The sequence below is a fragment of the Dreissena polymorpha genome, chromosome 11 (genome assembly GCF_020536995.1).
Source record: "Dreissena polymorpha isolate Duluth1 chromosome 11, UMN_Dpol_1.0, whole genome shotgun sequence".
NCBI lineage: Eukaryota > Metazoa > Mollusca > Bivalvia > Myida > Dreissenidae > Dreissena > Dreissena polymorpha.
Window position 1 is genome coordinate 25,494,139 of NC_068365.1, and position 23,192 is coordinate 25,517,330.

General features: G+C 35.3%; 1 protein-coding gene across 1 annotated transcript; it reads right to left on the bottom strand.

Moving 5' to 3' along the window:
- Positions 1 to 492: 492 nt before the first annotated feature.
- Positions 493 to 23,079, bottom strand: LOC127849708 (X-linked retinitis pigmentosa GTPase regulator-like). The gene is made up of 20 exons (XM_052382454.1): positions 23,034 to 23,079; positions 20,631 to 20,756; positions 20,270 to 20,362; positions 19,644 to 19,706; positions 18,083 to 18,238; positions 17,306 to 17,455; positions 15,068 to 15,220; positions 12,439 to 12,591; positions 11,633 to 11,757; positions 10,974 to 11,174; positions 9,886 to 10,018; positions 8,859 to 8,986; positions 7,785 to 7,859; positions 6,919 to 7,069; positions 6,120 to 6,556; positions 5,527 to 5,533; positions 5,058 to 5,218; positions 3,861 to 3,923; positions 1,166 to 1,297; positions 493 to 594 (listed from the first exon to the last, which is right to left on the bottom strand). The coding sequence occupies exons 1-20, from the start codon at positions 23,062 to 23,064 to the stop codon at positions 571 to 573; spliced, it is 2,562 nt and encodes an 853-aa protein (XP_052238414.1). The 5' UTR covers positions 23,065 to 23,079; the 3' UTR covers positions 493 to 570.
- Between the last annotated feature and the right edge of the window lie 113 nt (positions 23,080 to 23,192).

Consider the following 23,192-nt stretch of genomic DNA (forward strand, 5'->3'; position numbering starts at 1 on the left):
TCTTAAGTGGGGCATACTAATTGTATAATGATATTTACTGTATATCCTTGCATTAAATGTCTAATACCAATCAAGTCTTTTCTTAACATAGAGATAATCTCTGATAAATTTGTACTCCCCAATAAGGAATTCCCCTCTTATGTAAAATGTATAATTCCATAGTTGCCACTCAAATTTGTGAAAAGCAATTAAAAATAACAATATTTGCATTCCATTTAGAGTAAAAATGTTCATCTTACCCACATCATTTAAAAACAACAGTATTGAAACCGTTTTAACATTTGTTTTTTCCTTTCAATGAAACTATAAATCGCAATGTTTTGAAACTAGGATAAAACTATACCCAGAAAACCCCCAAACAAACGGTAACAGAAACAAATAACCCGATTATAATCTTTGACCTACTGCTCTAGAACTACTTGCACTCCCCTGTTGCCAGGGAACGCGACATACGAGACTACTCACACTTCTATTGAATATCACAGTTCATAATTATGTCAAGGTCTCAAATACGCCTCTGCCTCGCACACAACTTGCTGCCATTGTTTGTAATCCCAACATGATGTCTTCTCATAAGATGGTGCATGTTCTGGACTGGAAAGGAAGGTGGAAAGATTGCTCAATCTGACATTATGTCCCTAATAACAACAACAACAAAACTAATATAGGCCATGCTCTGTGAAAAAGGGGTTTAATGCATGTGAGTAAAGGTTCGTCTCAGATAAGCCTGAGCAGTACGCACAGTCTAATCAGGGACGACACTTTCCGCTATTATATTTTTCATCCTTAAGCAAAAATCTAGTTAAGGCAGAAAGTGTCTTCCCTGATTAGCCCATGCGGACTGCACAGGCCGACACTTTACGCACATGCATTAACACCCTTTGAATAAAGACATCATGGAAATAAATGTAATATTTAATGCTAAAATTAAATAATAATACAAACTTGTAGTAGAATTAATGCTTCTTTGAAAACTGTGTGCCCTACAATATTTTATTTCATGGATTCTAGATGCTATACTGGAACCGTAGTTTACAGAAGTGAACATGGTAAAGCTTGGAAAAAGCAAGAATATTTTAATGAACGGCATGGAACAGTTATATTAATAACCAAAGAAGAGTTTATAATGTTCCAACAAACATGATAATTTATATTTACAACTCACCTTTTTCTTTGGCGGCTCTGCAGGTTTTTCATCTTCTTTCTTTTCTTCCTTCTTCTCATTTTCTTTGTCTTCTTTATTGTCCCCTTCTTTGGAGTCTTCATCTTTTTTGTCTTTATTTGAGTCATCCTTTTTCTAGCAGCACATAAATAATGATGAAAAATATAACAAATAAACATAGAAACACACCACAACCAACATTTCAATGTTAAAGATATTAATCTAAATACTTGTGCACTCGCTAGGTCTGCAAGTAAGCTACATGTACTTACTAAAAAACATCAGTAAAATGACTGTATCAAAACACAAAATATTGAAAGGTAAACAGTTTTTCTATTTTAAGAAACAGTGACTTTGACCTTGATACAACTGGCCCTTAATGCAATCGAAAGCTGGGTTGCTTGACTTAGATTAAGGATAACTAAAGCTTTGTCACAGACTTGACGAATACCCCCACATGCCGCATTGACATATAATATTTTGCATGTCGTCTTCACAAAAAACAGCGGACACCATGCTCAATTTTTAAAACGCACTAAGTGACCCCTTGACCTAGTTTTTTACCCAGAAAGGCCCATGTTCTCACTTGGCCTTAAGATCATCTCCATAAAACTTCTGTCCAAGTTTGGTGAAGATCAGATGTAAACTACTTGAATTAGAGAGCGGACAACATGCTGAATGTGAAAAAATGCACTAAGTGACCCCGTGACCTAGTTTTAGGCCCGGAATGGCCCATGTTCAAATTTGTCCTAGAGATCACTTGATAAAACTTGTGACCAAGTTTGGTGAGGATTGGATGAAAACTACTTAGAGAGCCGACAACATTGTGATGTTTAAAACACACTAAGTGACCCCGTGACCTTGTTTTTGACCCGGAATGACCCATATTCACACTTGCCCTAGACATTAACAAGATACAACTTCTGACCAATTTTGGTGAAGATTGGATAAAAACTACTTGAATTAGAGAGCGGACAACATGGTGAGGTTTAAAACACACTAAGTGACCCCGTAACCTAGTTTTTGACCTGGCATGGCCCATGTTCGAACTTTACCTACACATCATCTAGTTAAAACTTCTGACCAAGTGTGGTGAAGATCGGATTTAAACTACTTGAATTAGAGAGCGGACACCATGCTCAATGTGTAAAACGTACTAAGTGACCCTGTGACCTAGTTTTTGATCTGGCATGGCCCATGTTCAAACTTGGCCTTCAGATCATCTAGATAAAACTTCCGACCAAGTTTGGTGAAGATCGGATGAAAACTACTTGAATTAGAGAGCGAACAACATGCTGAATGTTTAAAAGACACTAAGTGACCCCGTGACCTAGTTTTTGACCCGGCAAGTCCCATGTTCGAACTTGGCCTAGACATCATGTAGATACAACTTCTGACCAAGTTTGGTGAAGATCGGATGAAAACTACTTGAATTAGAGAGCGGACAACATGCTGAATGTGAAAAAATGCACTAAGTGACCCCGTGACCTAGTTTTAGGCCCGGAATGGCCCATGTTCAAATTTGTCCTAGAGATCACTTGATAAAACTTGTGACCAAGTTTGGTGAGGATTGGATGAAAACTACTTAGAGAGCCGACAACATTGTGATGTTTAAAACGCACTAAGTGACCCCGTGACCTTGTTTTTGACCCGGCATGACCCATATTCACACTTGCCCTAGACATTAACAAGATACAACTTCTGACCAATTTTGGTGAAGATTGGATAAAAACTACTTGAATTAGAGAGCGGACAACATGGTGAGGTTTAAAACACACTAAGTGACCCCGTAACCTAGTTTTTGACCTGGCATGGCCCATGTTCGAACTTTACCTACACATCATCTAGTTAAAACTTCTGACCAAGTGTGGTGAAGATCGGATTTAAACTACTTGAATTAGAGAGCGGACACCATGCTCAATGTGTAAAACGTACTAAGTGACCCTGTGACCTAGTTTTTGATCTGGCATGGCCCATGTTCAAACTTGGCCTTCAGATCATCTAGATAAAACTTCCGACCAAGTTTGGTGAAGATCGGATGAAAACTACTTGAATTAGAGAGCGAACAACATGCTGAATGTTTAAAAGACACTAAGTGACCCCGTGACCTAGTTTTTGACCCGGCAAGTCCCATGTTCGAACTTGGCCTAGACATCATGTAGATACAACTTCTGACCAAGTTTGGTGAAGATCGGATGAAAACTACTTGAATTAGAGAGCGGACACTTAATACGGACCGACCGACAGACCGACCGACCGACAGACAAGTTAACTCCTATCCCCTAAACTTCGTTTGTGGGGGTATAAAAATGTTTATAGACACACTTTCAAGATGAGGTGTTCCTGACTGTTTACTTTGTAAAGAAGGAAAACTAGAGGTTTTTCATAAATGAGAATAATACCCCCACACAACATTGTTAGCTATGTTCAAGGACGATTCATTGAATTATAGAGTATGGCAGAAAGGTTCTGCACATCTACGCTTCATGGACATGACATATTTCAAATTTCTATTTAATTGATTGAGAAATGTGGAAAAAGGTTACTAAAACAATTTCTATAACATTTTATACCGACAGTCAGACAACCCAGTAAATCTATAACCAAAGAAACCAATCAACAGAGTGACCCAAATACATCCCCTCTCAACATTTGTAAAAACAACAACAAAAACAAACAAAACAGAAAACAACTCTACCTTGTCTTCTTTTTTACTCTTTTTATCTTTGTTGTCCTTCTTAGATTTTGCAGCTTCGACATCCTGAAAGAAATTATGTTTCCATAAATTTCTGTTTTTACACTATCCGCACTTAATAGTTATACACACGCCAGACTGGAAAGCTACATAATTTAAGTTAAACAAGCAAATTCGTTGAATTGATATCCCCCGCCAATATGCTTCTGGACACAAAAGTATTATATTTGACACTCAAAAAAGCATTGTTTCAAGATACAAAGGGCCATAACTCTGTTATTAACAGATTGTGTACAATGCCATTTGGCGTGCATCATCCTCTTAACCATATATATACTCATACCAAGTTTCAATGAAATCCGCCAAAGTACTTCCAAGATATGGCTCCGGACACACAAAAAAGCATTTTTTCAAGATACAAAGGGCCATAGCTCTGTTATTAACAGATGGTGTACAATACCATTTGGCGTGCATCATCCTCTTATCCATATATTTACTCATACCAAATTTCAATGAAATCCACCAAAGCACTTCCAAGATATGGCTTCGGACACAAAAGTGCCAGCCGGACGAACGGACGAAAAGACGGACGAACAACGCCAAAACAATATCCCTCCGCCTATGGCGGGGGATAATAATACAGACACAGCAAAAACTTAGCATCATCAACCTAGTTTAGATTCTTTTTTAGTTAATTCAGGGTCCAGAATTTTTGGACGGAGAGGCAAAAAGACTGACACAACTGAAATAATGTGCATATGCACTATATGGCCCTCTATTCATATACAAATATCATCCTCCTACTTAAAAACTTTGGGATTTATAGCAGTTTCAAGACCATTGTTATTTCAGTAACCATAGCAACCACAATTTGAGTTTGTTGCAAAACTGAAATGATATGCATAACCTCCATATGGTCATCTATACACATAGCAATTTTCATTAACTAGCTTAGGTAATTTTTCTTAGTTGCAGAATCCAGATTATTACAGGACATATGGACAGACCAGGGATAAACCTATCGTCCCCTCTGGTTACGCTGGTAGGGGAATAACAAAATTACAGGGTCGTAAAAAAAGTTCAAACAAAGTCAACAGATAATATCTATAAAAAATGTTTACTTTTGAATGACCCAAATATGGCCATTATTAATTTATTATTGATATACCTTGTAAGATAAAATAAATTTGTTTAACATACTACTTCCTCATTCTCCTCATCCTCTTCCTCGTTTTCATCATCTTTCTTCCCTTTCTTTTTATCCTTCTTTGTATCTTTCTTCTTGTCTTCTTTCTTATCTTTACCCTTTTTGTCTTTCTTGTCTGTTTTCTTATCTTTCTTGTCTGCTTTTTCCTTTCCTTCTGAAAAATGCATAGATAGAATTTAAATTTCACATATGCTATCCTATTTGTGAAACAACAGTTCTTTTTATCCCCCGCCAAAGGCAGAGGGATATAGAATTGAGCTTTTCTGTCCATCCATCCGTCTGTTACAAAACTTTTAAGGGACATTTCTCAGAAACTATATAAAAGGTGATGTGGGTGTGTTGATAAAGTTCATAGATGATATTCATGTAAGTATTAAAGCTTTCCAGGAAGCTATATGGATGTTGAACAAATGAACAAAACATGGTAATAGGGACTGACAAACGAATGGACAGGACAATTGCCATATGCCTCTCAAGATCAGTGGGTCAGAGGGGGTAATCACGTGATAGTCAAGATGGCGACATCCATGCCGAGACAGTCATTTTTCGCTGTTTAATACCCTTTATTACTTCTGTTTATTTTTAAATGACGCTCACTTTCCAGCCATATCAGTAAAAGGGTGATTAGTGTTTATTTTGTATTTAAATTCGCTTTATATCGCGAATTTATTCGGTGCAAAGTTTCTTAGTGGAGCCCTAATTAGGTCATCCCGCTAAGAAATTTCGCACCGAGTAAAGTCGAGATATAGAGCGAATATTACTATGAAATAAAAGCCAGTAACTTTCTTCCTAATATGGCTGGAAAGTTAGCGGAATAAGAAAACATAATACAAGTTATAAATGGTATAAATCGACGAAAAATACCTGCCTCAGCATGGACGTCGCCATCTTGGTTGTCACGTGATTACCCCCTCTGCAGTGTATGCCAGGGGAGAACAAATTTAAAGATTTTGCTTATATTTGTATTTGTTATGAATTTCAGAAAAGCATTTCGTCTATTCAAGAAATCACTGTAGTTTATCTAGTGATTTGTAAAGAAAAACAAAAAATACTACCTTTTTCAGTTTCTTCTTCATCATCTCCTCCTCCTCCTCCTCTTCATCACCTTCTTCCTTTTCATCCTTTTTATTTTTGCCTTTCTTTTTATCTTTTGTATCTTCTTTAACTTTATCTTTTTTCTTATCTTTACCCTTATCTTTGCCTGCTTTCTTATCTTTGTCTTTTTTCTTGTCTTTCAACTTTTTATCCTTTTCTTCGTCCTTTTCCTTCTCTTCTTCCTCATCTTCTTCTAAATTCTCTTTGGTTTCTTCTTTGTTTTTAGGTTTCTTGTCAGTTGCTTGCAAAGATTGAACAGTTTCTTTGGTCACCTTTTCATCATCATTCTCCTTGGATTCATCTTCAACTTCTTCTTCATCATCATCATCCTCTTCATCATCAGAAATTCCTGTCTTTTTGCGACCAAATATTCCCACGCCTTTGCTCTCTGGCTTTTCTAAAGTGCATGCAAAGAAAAAATCAATTACCTGTCATTATAAAAAAAATGATATTAATTTATGTTATCTAAGTACATTTTGACATAAAATAGGATTTATTTTATCCATACAGAAGTGCCTATTAAATGAACACTGTTTAAGTAAACCTGCTTTGTCTGGTTAACAGTCTGAAGAAGACAAAGTTAAATATAATAGAAGTCAATTATGGAATAGTTCTTTCTGAAGAGTAAATGATAATTTATAAGAACACTTTTTAAACATTTTTAAACAACCCTCTTTACAGAACAAATAACAAGCAGAAAATGCAGAAAATGCTAAGTTATACCAACAACAGTTCAACACTAAACAGCAAACAACTCACGTTTTCGTTGTGGAGGTATTGGAGGTTGTTTTCTGGCTTGTTTCTTGTCTTTATCCCCCTCCTCCTCCTCCTCGTCCTCCTCCTCACTTTCTGACTCGTGTTTCAGCTTTGGTAGGGCTCTTGCTGGTAGTGCTGGGGCCTTGTGTACTTCCTTAAATTAAAGTAGCACTTTAAATCATGACTATATAAGTCACGCTCTGGGACTATGGGGCTTAATGCATGTGCGTAAAGTGTCGTCCCAGATTAGGCTCTGCAGTCGACACAGGCTTATCAGGGACAATTTCCAATTTTTTGGAATTTTTTGTTTAAAGGAAGTCTTTGCTAAACCTAAATCCAGTGTTAGACAAAAGTGTTGTCCCTGATTAGCCTGTGCAGACTGCATTAATCCCAGTTTTCCAAGAATGAGGGCCATTACAGATTTGGACAGAAATAGGTATATATGTCTGTAGATAACATTATAAGTAGTTAATAGACTTGGATTGGTATTTAGATAGCTCCTACATTTTTTAATGTCAAATCCAATAATGTCTGTTCCAAAAAGATTGAATAAAACATCTTTTAGTAATATTCACTGGTTTGATACACTTACATTAAACAAAAGAGCAAAGCAGTTAAACTTATCACTTTAATTATATTTTTGAAAGAAAATTAAAGAAATTATTGTCTCTTAAATATATTGAAAGTCAAATGAAAATGCTGAAGCAGGGATGAACAAAATGATTGAACGTAAAATAAAAAGAGTAGACCCTGCTGCTACTGCCTTAATTTAAAGCTGTTTTAAATGTTTTATGAGGAAGCAGTTTAACACGAGAATGAATACTAATATTTTCCTTGGTGTGAAACTGTAAATAGTTTAATAAACTAACCATTGTTGATGTTTCATTCATTTCTTCATCTTCTTCCTCTTCTGAACTTTCTTCTTCTTTCTTTGTCTCTTTTACCTTAAAGTTAAACAAGAGCACCACATAACAGGTGCCACGCTCGGCTACGGGTGCTGTTTTTTTTTTAAGGTCACAGTGACCTTGACCTTTGACATAGTGACCCAAAAATGGATGTGGCGTGTAGAACTCAACAAGGTGCATCTACACATTTAGTTTCAAAGTTGTAGGTGGAAGCAATGTGATTTTAGAGCCAATGTTAAAAACCTTAACAAAATGTTAAGGTTTTAGCAGGACACGGATGTTGGATGACGAGCTGGCTATGAAAATAGTTACCTCTGGTTTTCTCCGAAAACGCAGAGCTAAAAAATTGTAAATTAAAATTTTTACATCATTTTGATTATATTGCAGATTTGTACAAATGGAATACATATGTGTATGTCAAAATTCTGAATATTTGAATACACATCTTAAGCAAAAACCATAGCAATGCCACACAAATAGTTTGCAACACTTTAATAATTTTCTTTAACCTATTAATGCCAAGTGGACTCTCCCATCCTTCTCAATTGGATCAATTATTTTTCCAAAATTAGGGATGTCTAGTATATTTATTTCTATATTTAGAATATTTCTTACAGAAATTCCTTTAAGCAAACAGCGAAGACTCTGATGAGACACCACATCATGCAGCGTCTCATCTGGGTCTACGCTGTTTGCCAAGGCCTTTTTTCTAGACGCTAGGCAAAAATAGGTTAATTTAAATAATTATGCAACCCCAATCTAGAAATGCATGTATGCTACCTACACAAACAATTTGAGAATCATTCCTCCATCCAAAATTAAGTAACAGGTACTAATTAAGGATGTTACCTGGGTGACGGGCTGGGCATAAAATTTGATGGAAAAGCAAATGATATCTTATTGATTTTGGGTAATCCTTAGTAAGTATATCTATTTTTATAATATATATATGAAAACAATCACAACCTACTGGTTCTGATTTTTATCTGGCTGATGGATGGGTTATATACTTCTATTGGAAAAAGAATCACAACTTACTGGATCCGATTGTTTTCGGGGTGGAGGGCGGGGCATGGCCCTGGGGGAGGAGCTTTCATGCTGATTAGTAACCGCTTTGATAGACTCCTCAATGACTTCTTTCTCCATGCTACCTACGTCACCAGCACCTTTGGGTGAAACATAAATTTAACGAACAATACTGGTAATTGGGTACCCATTATGACTAGTAAAATATCAATAAGGTATTAATACACTATTGTATGTTCAGTTTTACTAAACCCTTTGCGCAGAGTTAGAATGAAACAAATATTGCAAGAACACTAACAATTAAAAATACTGCTCTCTCTTTGGCTGATAAAGCTCCCAAATCCGTACCTATAAGGCTATATTGTACTAAAGTCAAAATGTCAGATCTTTTTGTATATAAATTATAAATTCCAATTGCTTTGACTTACAAAAGTCTTAGAAAAAACAATGTTTACATGTTTCAAACATCTTTATGCATAAGACAGATTTATGTAACTGCTAAAGATGTGTTATTTCAAGAATTACACAAATGAAAGTACTTTAATTTTTTTTTCAGGCATAAACAAAAACAACCTTAACTCAAACTATACCACAGAAATGCACACATTTTTTCCCACCCTTTTAAACAATTACAATAATACAATAACAAGAGCACCGCATAACGGGTACCACACTCGCCTGCGGATGCAGTTTTGAATAAATGAAAGCTTGTCAGGATTTTTTTTCTTTTTAGAGGTCACAGTGACCTTTGACCTTGTGACCCCAAAATGGGTGTGGCATGTATAACTCATCAAGGTGCAGCTACATATGAAGTTTCAAAATTTTAGGTTGAAGCACTTTGATTTTAGAGCTAATGCTCAAAACCTTGACAAAATGTTAAGGTTTTAGCACAACGGGGACGACACGACGAGCTGGCTATGACAATACCTCAGGTTTTCTCCGAAAACAGCCGAGCTAATAATAACAATAATAATTACAATTATAATTCTTAATTTGCTCACTATCATAAACATTGGGCCTAAAAGTTGATCAGACAAACCTATTTGCTTTGAAATTTGAGTAGATTCCAATTTCCGAGATTTTACTGCCGGCACAGTTTGGTGTAAATGTTCGCTGGTAAGTTTTTCTGCCCCCGCCAATGCTGGCAATGTTCGATTCAAATCATTCTTGAACTGCAATAGCAAAATGAGCGCCAATTTTAAATGTTATAGATAATGGCTGTTAAATCTATGAAAATGTTTGATCATTTTTTTAAATGTGAAAAACAAGGATCTCCATTAATATTAAAGTTGAATAATTAAAGTTGAATAAAAATCATGCTATGAGAAAAGAACAGAAAAGCAACAACCATTTGAACTAGCTTATAGTGTAAATTATTAAATAAGAAAAACAATAACGTTCATGTATTTATAAGAAACTGAACACAATTATGATGCATGTAAGAAATAATTGAAAGGCAACAAACATAAGCCAATCTTGTCAGTTGTTGAACAAATAATAATCAAAAAAGTTCAACATAACTGACATAGCAGCAACAATAACAATTATATTAGGATTTCTTTTAAACCTATCTGAAATATGAACAAAAAAATGTAAAATAGCTAACTGAAAACAAGAGATGTGTTTGTCAGAAACACAATGCTCCCTATTGCGCCGCTTTGAAGCCATAAATTTGACCTTTGACCTTGAAGGATGACCTTGACCTTTCACCACTAAAAATTTGCAGCTCCATGAGATACACATGCATGCCAAATATCCAGTTGCTATATTCAATATTGCAAAAGTTATGAAGAAGGGTAAAGTTTTGGTTTAAGTTTTTGAATTTGTTTTTTTGACCTTTGACCTTGAAGGATGACCTTGACCTTGACCTTTCACCACTCAAAATGTGCAGCTCCATGAGATACACATGCATGCCAAATATCAAGTTGCTATCTTGAATATTGAAAAAGTTATGACCAAGGTTAAAGTTTTGGGACACACACACACACACATACAATGACAGACAGGCCAAAAACAATAAACCCCCAATCTTTCGATCCGGGGAAAAAAAAACCCAGCCCCTCAACAAAAAGGTAATTTAGACTTGCAAGGAATGACGTGTTCAAAATCTGCAAAAAACACACTGACTGAGTCATGGTTCTTTCTTCGTCGATCTCTTGCGGTGACGCTGTTGTTGAGGTCGATGGAGTTGTCCGGCCTCAGACTATGATTGAGCAGGCCGTTGATCTTCGTGGAGTCGCCTATCGTCTCCTCCTCGGAGTCTGACACTGGAGAGTTCCCCGGCCGCAGCTTGGCAAGACAGATCATGTGACATCCACCGCATGACACCTGAATGGTATACATGCATAGTCCAATTTAAATGCTCTTGCTCGGATGTACACATTTTGACACACTTGTAGCTTGTAATTACTAAAAATACTTTTTTTAAACCAGATTCAAGTGTTCAAGGCATCTTTTGCAACCCAAATATGCTGATGAGCAGCAAACAGCATAAAACCTGAACAGACTGCGAGTTACTTGCAGGCTGTTCTGGTTTTATGCTGGTTGCAAATAGCAGTTTTCACTTTGCTTCAGAGTTGGAAAGGGTTAAAGCCCCATAAACACTCAAAATCAACGAATATTTCATACTATATTTCGAAAAATAAAGTGAACACAAAAAATCAGTGTTCCTTATAGCAATAGCCAAAGTTTCAACACTAGATGTGGTCTGGTATAATAGATTTAACGAGAAACACAATGCTCGTTTTTATTTTTAAGTGACAATATATTCCATGTGAATTTCCCACCTTTTCGACAGTAAACTTTGAGAATCGTTTAACTCTCTGAGGGACAAACACGTTTGAAAAACTCTCCTGCCCTAGGGCCAGCTTTCCATGCCTGCCGTCCCCACATGTATACAGCTGCCCTTTGTCTGGGAACACAAACAACAGAAACATATGATGAATAATACAAACCTTCCACAAGGTAATAAACCTTGACTTAAAATGCTGAGCTTGCACTCTAAATAAATTCCTTAATAATTAAGAAATGCCTTAAATTCATTACATTTCTCATGTCACTGGCTGTTTTGTGTTTGTTGTAATTGGGTTAAAATACCTTAAGGAAGTATATATTTCGAAACTACATCAGTTTGTAATCAGAAAACATTGGTATTTTACGTAGAAACTTTGCTCTGGAATCGCACTAAAGAACAACTTAAGTTAAGTTTTATCTAAGGAACTTTGTGAATACTGACACTGGACCCCATGTTTTAACACATATTACAAGTTTAGGCTACAACAAATTTTTTAATCTAAATAAATGCTAAGCAATGACTCTTTGATAACTATATCCTTCATTTTAGGAACGTATTCATTAAACACCCATTGTTTGATGCTACAAAATTAAGTTGTAACTTAAAATCATTGCAAGACCTTTTATAAGATTGGGGCCATAGAATTAAATTCAAAGTTTTACTTAAAACTGTTTCTTATTGGAACTTTATAAGAATGGAATGAACACTGTGTCTAGTAAATGTACACATATGAGGATTGACCCCAAAGACATCAAAAGATACTCATTAAATGAGTCAAGTATTTAGAATAGCATTTACCTGATACTAAAGCTGTATGATTCTCCCCGCACGCAATGGCTGACACTTTGAATTTAATGTTGAGTTTCTTTGGCGTAGATATTTGAAGACAATGAGTACCATGTCCCAGTTGACCGCTTGGTCCATCACCAAATGTGTATACATTGCCACTGGCTGAAAACAAGTGACGTCACGAAAAACACTGATAATTCATTCACACCACTTAGGCCTAAAAAATAATGTTGTGGATCTGGTAACATTGCCAAAATTTCTAGGTAGGGTAGGTCGATTTTTTAATTTTTTTTATTTTATTTTTTTATTTTTTCCAGACAAAATGCCAGTTTTTAAAAGTAATTTTATGCTGATGGTTTTCACATAAAACATCTATGTACACCATAGAAAAGTGTTCCCATTATTGTGTAGTGATCTTCTATGTATATTTATCATTTTAACAACTCTTTTTTCCAGCCAGGTGAGATTCAACCTATGATAAAAACCGACAGAACAACCACCATGATTCCGGTTTACGCCAAAAAACTAGGTTTAATACGGGTGTATGTACGTAACGAATGCAACTTGCTTAAAAAATATATCAATATTATTAAATCACGTAATTGCAAGTTAAAAAAAATCACTGTTTTACCCCACCCACTCACGTTTGCATGAAACTTACCCAGTGCTGAGAGAGGGGGGGGGGGGGGGGGGGGGGTATGGGCTGCACCCTCCATACGTTATTTCTATTACATTTGTAGAGTGAAATGGCGTTATTTGGTGTGATATGACTCTTCAAGAAAAAACAGCAATGGCATCATTGATAACGACATTAAAAAAAATGTTTTACCCTTTCCCGCATAGATATGCATAATCCCGTCTCGATCGATTCCGTATCAACCATACTTTCTATCTATTACTGCATATACTTACTACTTTTCCCGTCGCCACTCTGACACTAACGGATAATCCTGTATATTCCAGTTGTAAAGCAAATTCTGGTAAATACGATAAAAGTGCTCAAGAATCACAAACATTGGCCATTTTTCTAAAGTATCAAATAAATTTTGGAATTTGTTACTATTTAAAGATGTGATGAAATAACGTCCAATCGGGGTGTTTTTTTTCCACTGAACGTAAATCGCCTGATGTGATGTTAATTTTTTATACAACACAAAATGCATCCACACTTTCCATGCGACGTTCTACATGTCTCATAATTTTCGCGCGCTTTTTATTGAGACAAAGGATAAAGCACTGTTTATTTGACGCTAGAATATGTTAATGTCGCGTAAGCATTAAACTTCGGAAGCGCGTTTCGGATTACAAATTGAATAATGCTCATTTGAGAATCAAATGAAACATTTACAGTTGTGTGTAATAAATTCAACAATAATTTGTTAAAGAGCATCACGTGTCGAATAAATGTATTGACCTTATTATGCATGAAATGCACAATAATATCCACGAGGATTTCACCCGGTTGCCATCATCTGTCTTCTCAGTAAGTGGCTGAGATTTCATCGTGGAGGTGTACACCTTAGGGACCGATGAGTGTTGTAAGATAAAAAAGCCAACAGACTGCCATAAAATCACACACTTATGAAAATTACGTCACTCGTCGTCTGCATGATTTTACTTCAGGTACAGGTATGACTGCTTACGAGTGTTGTCGCTCATTCGAAGCGTGCGCTCTCATTGGCCAATTACAACGACAATCTGCCGTAAGGCGTGCTTTAGGTGGGTAAAGAGATACATTACGTAATTGACAGAGGATAATAAAGTGGTTCTCACAATTTTTTTCGACTAAGGCGATATCGCTTTGATAATTATCCTACCGGAAAACGGTAAAAACAAGTTTAGGGTCGGCACGGTCAATAAAAACTTTAGGGTCGGCACATTTTTCTAGGTAGGGTCGGGTGACCGGAACCACAAAATTAATTTTTTTAGGCCTTAAGATGGCAAATGAAGTACACATACATACAAAAGAACGAAATTCCTTGTAGAGCGGAACCACAGGCTTACCAAGAAACTTAACAATCGGGATCTATATCGAGTGATTTGAATGCACAATTAACAAAAACTAATACAAATTTTAATAGCTATAACTCGTATGGTCAAAAACTAATACAAATATGTTAAATGTTTTCTCAAACAGTAACATTTGTGATTTGTTGGATATTTACACAGGTGCACCATGTGCATTATATGATGAAGTGAATTGTAAGATAGGCCTCTATTTGACATGCAATACATTTCATACATTTCATACTGTTCATATTAAATTGTTATGACCATTAGAAAAGTAAATTTAAGTTTAGATTGTGTACAACATACATAAATATTTTTGGAAAATCAGGCAAAAATGGAAGTATTTTTTGGTGGATTAACAACTGCCATTTGTCGGCATTTAAATGTCTTATTTGTTTACTGCCATACACAAAAAATGTTTTGAAAGCTCCTACATTACATATAACTCTTCTTAATTTCAGGTGTCATTATCAACTGGATAATAAAAGGTTTGCTATTGATAGGGACATCGAAAGCCATTTGACATTTAAACTAATACTTAAGGGCAGATAGACTTACGACTGAATACCTATGGTAGTATAAAGGACTGCATAAGCTCCATTTTTGCATAAAGGGGCTCAAATCTTACCTGTGAGTGCTACAGTATGTGATCCCCCACAAGCTACAGCAGTAATATCCTCCGGTATTTCCACCCTCTGGGGTGTGTCCGTCTCATCAGGGTCATCTCCTAGTCCCAACTTGCCGCCTTCACTTTCACCAAATGTGTAAAGGCCGCCGGATTCTAAAATTGTAATTTTATTAGTTTTAAACAATTAAATTACTAAATTGTGATAGAAACAAAATTCTAGTATTTTGTCATCGACATTGTACATTAGAGGCTGAATAACATACAACATTGTTCAAGATTTTAAATTCTTCATTCCAGCCCTATACCAAAAAGTACTAGTAATTTAACCGAGACAAAACCTGTCATACACAGACAACAGACTATACTGGTTATTTTCTTGTGAATTTATGTAATTTTATATATAAGATTCCATTTGAAATTATCGTATAACTATTATTGTAAGTAGAAATATTTATTCACCAATGACTTTTTCTAGACAGATTATAGATACATGAACTTAATAATAACAACTAGAAATGTGTTACAGATATTGATGCCCTCAGAACACATGTTGGGACACAAACAAATCCACTATTTCTTTCTTTAAGATCATCTACAAATCAAGGTTATTCAAATTAACAAGTCTGAGATAGATTCAGCCACTAGTTAAAGAGGTGTTAAAAATACAATGTTTTGCTATTTTATATTCTAAAGTGGAAACAAAGAAAAAGGTTCATAATTCTACCAAAAATTGTCACAGTCTTTTCCTTCCTTACGATAATTTTTACATAAAAATAACTCACAATTATCAACCCATTCACTATAGAGAGTTGAAATCACCAGCTTAATGCAAATATATCACATAGTGGTAAAACAAACAAAGGGATAAAACAAGAGATGTGTTCGTCAAAAACACAATGCCCCCTACTGCGCCAATTTTCTATTTATCATTTGGCAGGTATAAAAATCGGGGGGGGGGGGGGGGTCTGTTGACAGTCAAAAATGACCAAGTCAGACATCAATGACAACCAAGGCCTGTGGTTTATCAAAGAGATCATAGCCAGAGTTTATCATGTATCTATGGACATAAGTCCACAGGTATGTAATGAACACTACCATTAACAAATTAGTACAGGAGAGAAATGATAATTATATCATTTATAAAAACCTTTGACAAATCAATCATTTGAGTTATAAATAATCAAAATAAAAAATCTGTACAGTAACTGTAAAAAAAGAACTTAAATTCTTGGTAAGGAAATATATAATCTGAGATTTATAATTATCTAAATTACTTCCCTTGAAAATAATTGTCTCTAACAAATCTCTATTTCTTGTAGCAAATAATTAAAAGCCACTACCGTGACTGTAGATTCACCACTCAAAATGTGCAGCACCAATGAGATACACATACATGGCAAATATCAAGTTGCTATGTTCAATATTGAATAATTATCTCCCTTTAAAGCTTATTACTTCCCTTGTATTTGCATTTTTGACCTTAGACCTTGAAGGATGACCTTGACCTTGACTTTTTACCACGATGTGTTTGTCAGAAACACAATGCTGTCTACTGCGCCGCTTTGATTTATTTAACAAAAATATATAATTTTGCAGGTCAGATAATTATGTCCATTTAAAGCTTATTACTTCCCTTGGATTTGTTTTTTCGACCCCGTGACCTAGTTTTTGACCCGACATGACCCATTTTCTAACTTGACCTAGATATTGGGTGGATACAACTTCTGACCAAGTTTCATAAAGATCGGATGAAAACTATTTGAATTAGAGAACGGACACGAAAAGTGTGACAGACTGACAGACAGAGTGACAGACAGACTGACGGACAGTGCAAAAACTATATACCCCCTTTTCTCCAAAAGGGGGCATAAAAACAAAAAACGTTGCAGCTCAAATTACTTTCTTTATTATCAACTACACATTAAAGTCATTAAACTGTGAAAGTTTGAGTGTGATCCATGCTGTAGTTAAAGAGGAGTTTAAAGCAGAATCTTAATGTTTTATGTATTTAGTTTAGTTTATTTACAAAAAACAGACGGACAAGTTCAGTGCTTAATGTCCCTCACTCAGTGGGAGCATACAACTAGGACTCAAAATTTGGACTGATAATTCCACACACAATATTATTCTGATATCTTTTATCAATCTTCAGATTCACATTTTTGCATCAAGACACCCTGATATTCCACATCACTAATTACGCAAAAAAAATCAACACCACACACAAACCCAGCCTACCTGTTACTAAAGCTGTGTGGTAGTACCCGCAGGATATGCAAGTGACAACATCCTCAATCATCAGTTCCTCAGGGTCGAGACACTCTGTGCGACCTCCCAGTCCCAGCTGACCCTCACTGCCTCCACCCCACACATACACTGCACCCTCCTCTGCAGAATAGGAACACTGGGATTCATGCATGTGCATAAAGTGTCGTCATAGAGGAGTCTTTACAGTCCTCACAGGCTAATCAGGGAGACACCTTTTGCGATTTCTGGATTTTCGCTTAGACTTCCTTCAAACAAAAACTGTCATAACAGCTGCAAGTGTCAGCAGTACGCACAGGCTAACAAGGGAAGACACTCTCCACTTTTCTTGAATTAAAAAAACAACAGAAATCTCGTCTAAACCAAAAATCTATTCTAGGCAGAAAGTGTCGACCCTGATTACATGTAGCATGTGCAGACTGCTGAGGCTAATCTGGCACATGCATTAGGCCCAATTATCTATAAGATCATATAAATATGCATGTGTTAGATTCAAGAGTTTTATTAAAACACATTCAGTTATTGTTGTCAAAAACAGCCAATGAATATTAATTTAAGTTTCTTATATGTTGGAATGGCCACAATTAAGAATGATAGAGAATTTTTTATTGATGAAATAAAAAAACACAGCAAAATGACACAATTTATAACTATTTAAATACTTTTTATTCTTACGTGATTTAAAAAAATACAATATTTTTTAAATTAAAATGGGAACTATACTTTAGTATGGTGCACTGAGAAGTGTACCTGTGAGTGCCACAGAGTGGTCTGTGCCCGCAGCCAGCTGTTTGTACTGCTGTGTAACCAGGCTGTCAATACACTTGGGGACATTACTGGCAGGTGAATCCTCCACCCCTAGCTGGCCCTCTCCATTGTTACCAAAGGAGAAGATCTTTCCAGATTCTATAAAAAATAGTAAATTTACCTTGTTTTAACAACTTCACATAACACTTAGCATTTTTACAGGAATGCTGAAGAGGAATACATATCCATCTGAAACTGTCCATTTTTCATATGGTTAAACCTATGAATTAGTAACAACATAGGCATTTCATTGACTGTAACCTGTTTTGCGATCAATAAAACCATAATAATCAACCCTGTTTAGTAAATGGCAATGATAACTTTGTTCCTTTTTGGTCCTATTTATCAAAACTATAAAATAAGAATTACATTTAATGTTCAATGGTTCGTATCATAATTAAGCTGAATTTTAATGCAATACAAATGTCATTTTTTATAACAATAATTTAATAAGATTCCTGGAATATATTGACAACAAGAGATGTGTTCGTCATAAACACAATGCCCCCTATTGCAACGCTTTGAATTTTTTAATTTTTTTTTGTTTGACCTTTGACCTTGAAGGATGACCTTGACCTTGAACTTCCATCACTCAAAATTTGCAGCTTCATGAGAATGCTGCTTTGAATTTTTTTGTTGACCTTTGACCTTGAAGGCTGACCTTGACCTTGAAGGATGACCTTGACCTTGAACTTCCACCACTCAAAATGTGCAGCTTCATGAAAACGCCATTTGAATTAAATTTTTTACCTCTGACCTTGAAAGATGACCTTGACCTTGAACTTCCACCACTCAAAATGTGCAGCTTCATGATAACGCCGCTTTGATTTTTTTTTTACCTTTGACCTTGAAGGATGACCTTGACCTTGAAGGATGACCTTGACATTGAAGGATGATCTTGACCTTGAACTTCCACCACTCAAAATGTGCAGCTTTATGAGAACGCCGCTTTGAAATTATTTTTGTTGTTGACCTTTGACCTTGAAGGATGACCTTGACCTTGAAGGATGACTTTGACCTTGAACTTCCACCACTCGAAATGTGCAGCTTCATGAGAACGCCACTTTGAATTTTTGTAATATTTTTTTGTTGTTGACCTTTGACCTTGAAGGATGACCTTGACCTTGAACTTCCACCACTCAAAATGTGCATCTTTATGAGATACACATGCATGCCAAATATCAAGTTGCTATCTTCAATATTGAAAAAGTTATGGCCAATGTTAAAGTTTTTTGACGGACAGACACCATATATTTGACATTTGACCTTGAAGGATGACCTTGACCTTCACCTTTCACCACTCAAAATGTTCAGCTTCATGAGATACACATGCATGCCAAATATCAAGTTGCTATCTTCAATAGTGAAAAAGTTATGGCCAATGTTAAAGTTTTTTCGGACGGACGGACAGACTGACATACTGACATAATGACATACTGACTGACGGACAGTTCAATTGCTATATGCCACCCTACCGGGGGCATAAAAATCAACAGCAAAATACCTGTCGCAACTACTGTATGTGACCTTCCACATGCTACCAACTTGACTTTCTCACTCTTCAAAGCTGCAACAAAAATACATGGTTACTTAAGCTTGATTGGTCATTGTCAGCTTGGGTACTACTTAAATGTACCCGTGGTACTCTTAAGTATACTTAAATGTACCTGGGAATTCTAATGTTAAATTGGTCGTTGTCAGCATTTTTTTTTCAAAATAATTATGTTCATATTTATGTCAACATTCTGTAAAATGGCCTCTACATTATCGAAACTCTTACTCAAAAAGCATGTTGAGGCAGGTTTGGTTCAAAGAGAATTTGGTTTTGTTTTCTTAGCGCGTTTTACGACATCGGATTTTGGGTGGGAATTAAACTTGGGTACCGTCTAAATTTGTCAGGTACGTGTTTGCGCATCATCCGTACCCAGGGTACATTTAAGTATACTTAAGAGTACCTGGAGGACATTTAAGTAGTAACCAAGCTGACAATGATAGAATTAAAAAGTTATATTTTTAATATGTACATATTATATTAGACAAAATTAATCATTTGATTTCCAAATGCCACATGTGCAAATATAACGTGTACATAAGAATTTATTCTATAATAATAACTGATATTATATTTACATTTGATACAGCTTGGTCTGTCAGCAGTTTTACTGGACCCAAGTCCAAGCTGTCCCCAGTCATTTGTCCCAAAGGTGAACACCCGTCCGCTTTCTGAAAAAGATGTACATCATCTAATTAACAACACAAGTTTAGACAGGCCTGCCAGGCAAATAATAAAAGCTGCCATTAAACTACATGCAAACAGATTTGTGCCTATTAGACTTAAATTATTGATATAAAGGCACTATAATAACTTTATAAACTGTCAGACAATATTTTGAAAACAAAAAATGTTGAAGATATTAACAATTATTTTATTTTGACTAACATAATATATACATTTGCCATAATTGATCTGATAACATAAAATAAATTTTACCTGCCACTAATGCAGTGTGTTCATCCCCACAAGCTACATCCCCGACTTGGTCATTTCTGACCCAAAATTTGTTTGGAAGATTATCTGCGAATTTGCTTTTACCAAATGTAAATACAGCTCCATTTTCTGAAAGAAGAATAGGATAAAATCAGACATGGTTACATGTACATATCAAAAGTAACAAATAATTAATACAACTGTAAGGCATTGCTTAGTTAAATGTTGAGTAAACCCTTGGGGATGGGGGTAATATTGATATGTGCATAATTATCTAATCTTGTTTATGTGCTTTAAATAACATATCCATGATCATAGAAATTTAATGTCTTTGAAAAGGCCTATGAAAAACTACGATTGTACTTTGAAAATTAAGGTCTCCAATAAATGCTGGGGTTTGATTACGATCTGAGGGTCAGATAAATCATTAAACTATTTTGACAACAATATTTATCAACATCTGACAACTATTTTAGGCCTTAGTAAAAATAAACTAAAATTTAAATCCCGTCCTACTTTTAGAAATTAAACCCTTCTTTTAACCTAAATGAAACACATTATAATAAGCTTAACATTTATTTCACATATCTCTATTAGTTAACTCAAGTATTTATATTTCCATGTTTAGAATGTGTTGCCTTTATATAATTATTTTTTATTGCCACTTCGGTAAGATTGACAACCCCAACAATTTCTTTGCCATCCTGCAGGTTTAGGTTAACTGGTCTAAGAATGTAAATTTAACTACTGGAATCAAACAAGAACAAAGAAAAAAGGTCTTGATAATGATATAAGGATGGGAACTAATTGTTTATCAAACAATCAAAAATATGGTATGATTCCCTTGTATTGAGTGTCGCTTCATTTCGAGCACTTTGTTTACATTAAGAACGCAGCTCTTGTGATGACGTCAAATGTATGCACTGCAAGTATTTTGTTTGACTAAGATTACTACACTTGAAAATAAATACAGACACAACCAAAATGAAGAAAAAATTATAATTGCATTTCCAAATCTTATTACATGTACAACTGAAATAATCCAGATGTATCCCTATTCCATTCAATTTTGTTGTTCTTCTTCATTAAACTTCCACATAAATTGCAAAGTGAGACAGACGACTGTGCTAGTGTAAACACAACACTTTCAAGTATTTGTTTATTAGAAAAAAATACATTTACTTTACCAATTCTCATTATTGTTGCATGAAACAATCTAGCATAAGAACTGTGCTTTCACATAAAAAAAGTAGGTAAAATGACGATATACGCATGTTCAATGGGTATACACAGTTCAGATTGGATGTTAATTTGATCAAATCTTTGAATAGTTACACATATGCCGGAATTGATTTGAACAAATGGTGAACGTATGGGTTTTTGATATTTTTTAGAACTTTTATTATGTGTCCATGTTGCTCAAAAGAAGAATGAACGATAAAACAGAATTTTTTTAAATTGTAAATAGAAGTTATAACAAATTTTTATAACTATTTTGATTTGTATAAATATGTTCAGTGAATAGATTTTTTGAAGTTTTTTGGCCCATTGTAATAGAGTACGCTCCCTTTTTCGATGTGATGTCTCGATACCAGGTCAACAAAGCGCGTAGTGGATGTTATTGTGGGTGTTATTGTGGGTGTCAATAGAATTATTGCCTTTGCTTGGTTTAACAATTTTGACATTAATTTAACAGGCATTAAATAAATATTTGAAGGTAAATCGTTAATTGCTGCATTGTTTGCATTAATAGTGAAATTATTTTACTTGTTTCTTTAACTGCTCAATACATGGTATTCGGAGGATAGTAATAACAAGCGAATTCATTGAATTGATATCCCCCGCCAAAATGCTTCTGGACACAAAAGTGTTATATTTGACACTCAAAAAAGCATTTTTTCAAGATACAAAGGGCCATAATTCCGTTATTAACAGATGGTGTACAATGCCATTTGGCGTGCATCATCCTCTTATCCATATATATACTCGTACCAAGTTTCAATGAAATCCGCCAAAGCACTTACAAGATATGGCTCCGGACTGACAACGCCAAAACAATATCCCTCCGCCTATGGTGGGGGATAATAAGCGCAATATTTGCACATGAAATGATTATTGTAATGATTGTTTAAAAAAATGCATTTATGACAAACATATTCTTTGCACAAGGCTTTATACTACAATGTACTTCAATATTGTACTTCCAAGTTCAACTTGTGCCAAGATGAAGTTGTGCAGCCCAGACATGACCGATTTTCACAAAATAACGAATTTCTTTATGAATTGCACGCGTTGCAGTATTCAATTCATGTAAAATACAATGCGGTTATTTCTTTTGGCGTTATTATAAACGAGATAGAGCTGACAAAACTTTTATTCCACGTTCAGTACAAAGTTTCACATTACCAGGAATGTCAGAATCATCTTCAGCCGCCATATTTGTTACTAACAATATAACAGGTACCCGTGAGGTAAAATGACGTAAAAGCCCATACTGTACTAGTCTTTTGGGTTTAGTTCCACTAATTATTACGTCTGAAAACTACCCATTACCAACTAATTTAT

Bases quoted from the DNA above. Each gene is read 5' to 3' on its own strand.
- LOC127849708 (XM_052382454.1), bottom strand. From the start codon at position 23,064: ATGGCGGCTGAAGATGATTCTGACATTCCTG. The intron at 7,860-8,858 runs GTAAGTTGTGAT...TTTAACTTTAAG, and splicing joins CCCGAAAACAATCGGATCCA to GTAAAAGAGACAAAGAAAGA. The intron at 3,924-5,057 runs GTATGTTAAACA...AATTTCTTTCAG, and splicing joins ATGAGGAGAATGAGGAAGTA to GATGTCGAAGCTGCAAAATC.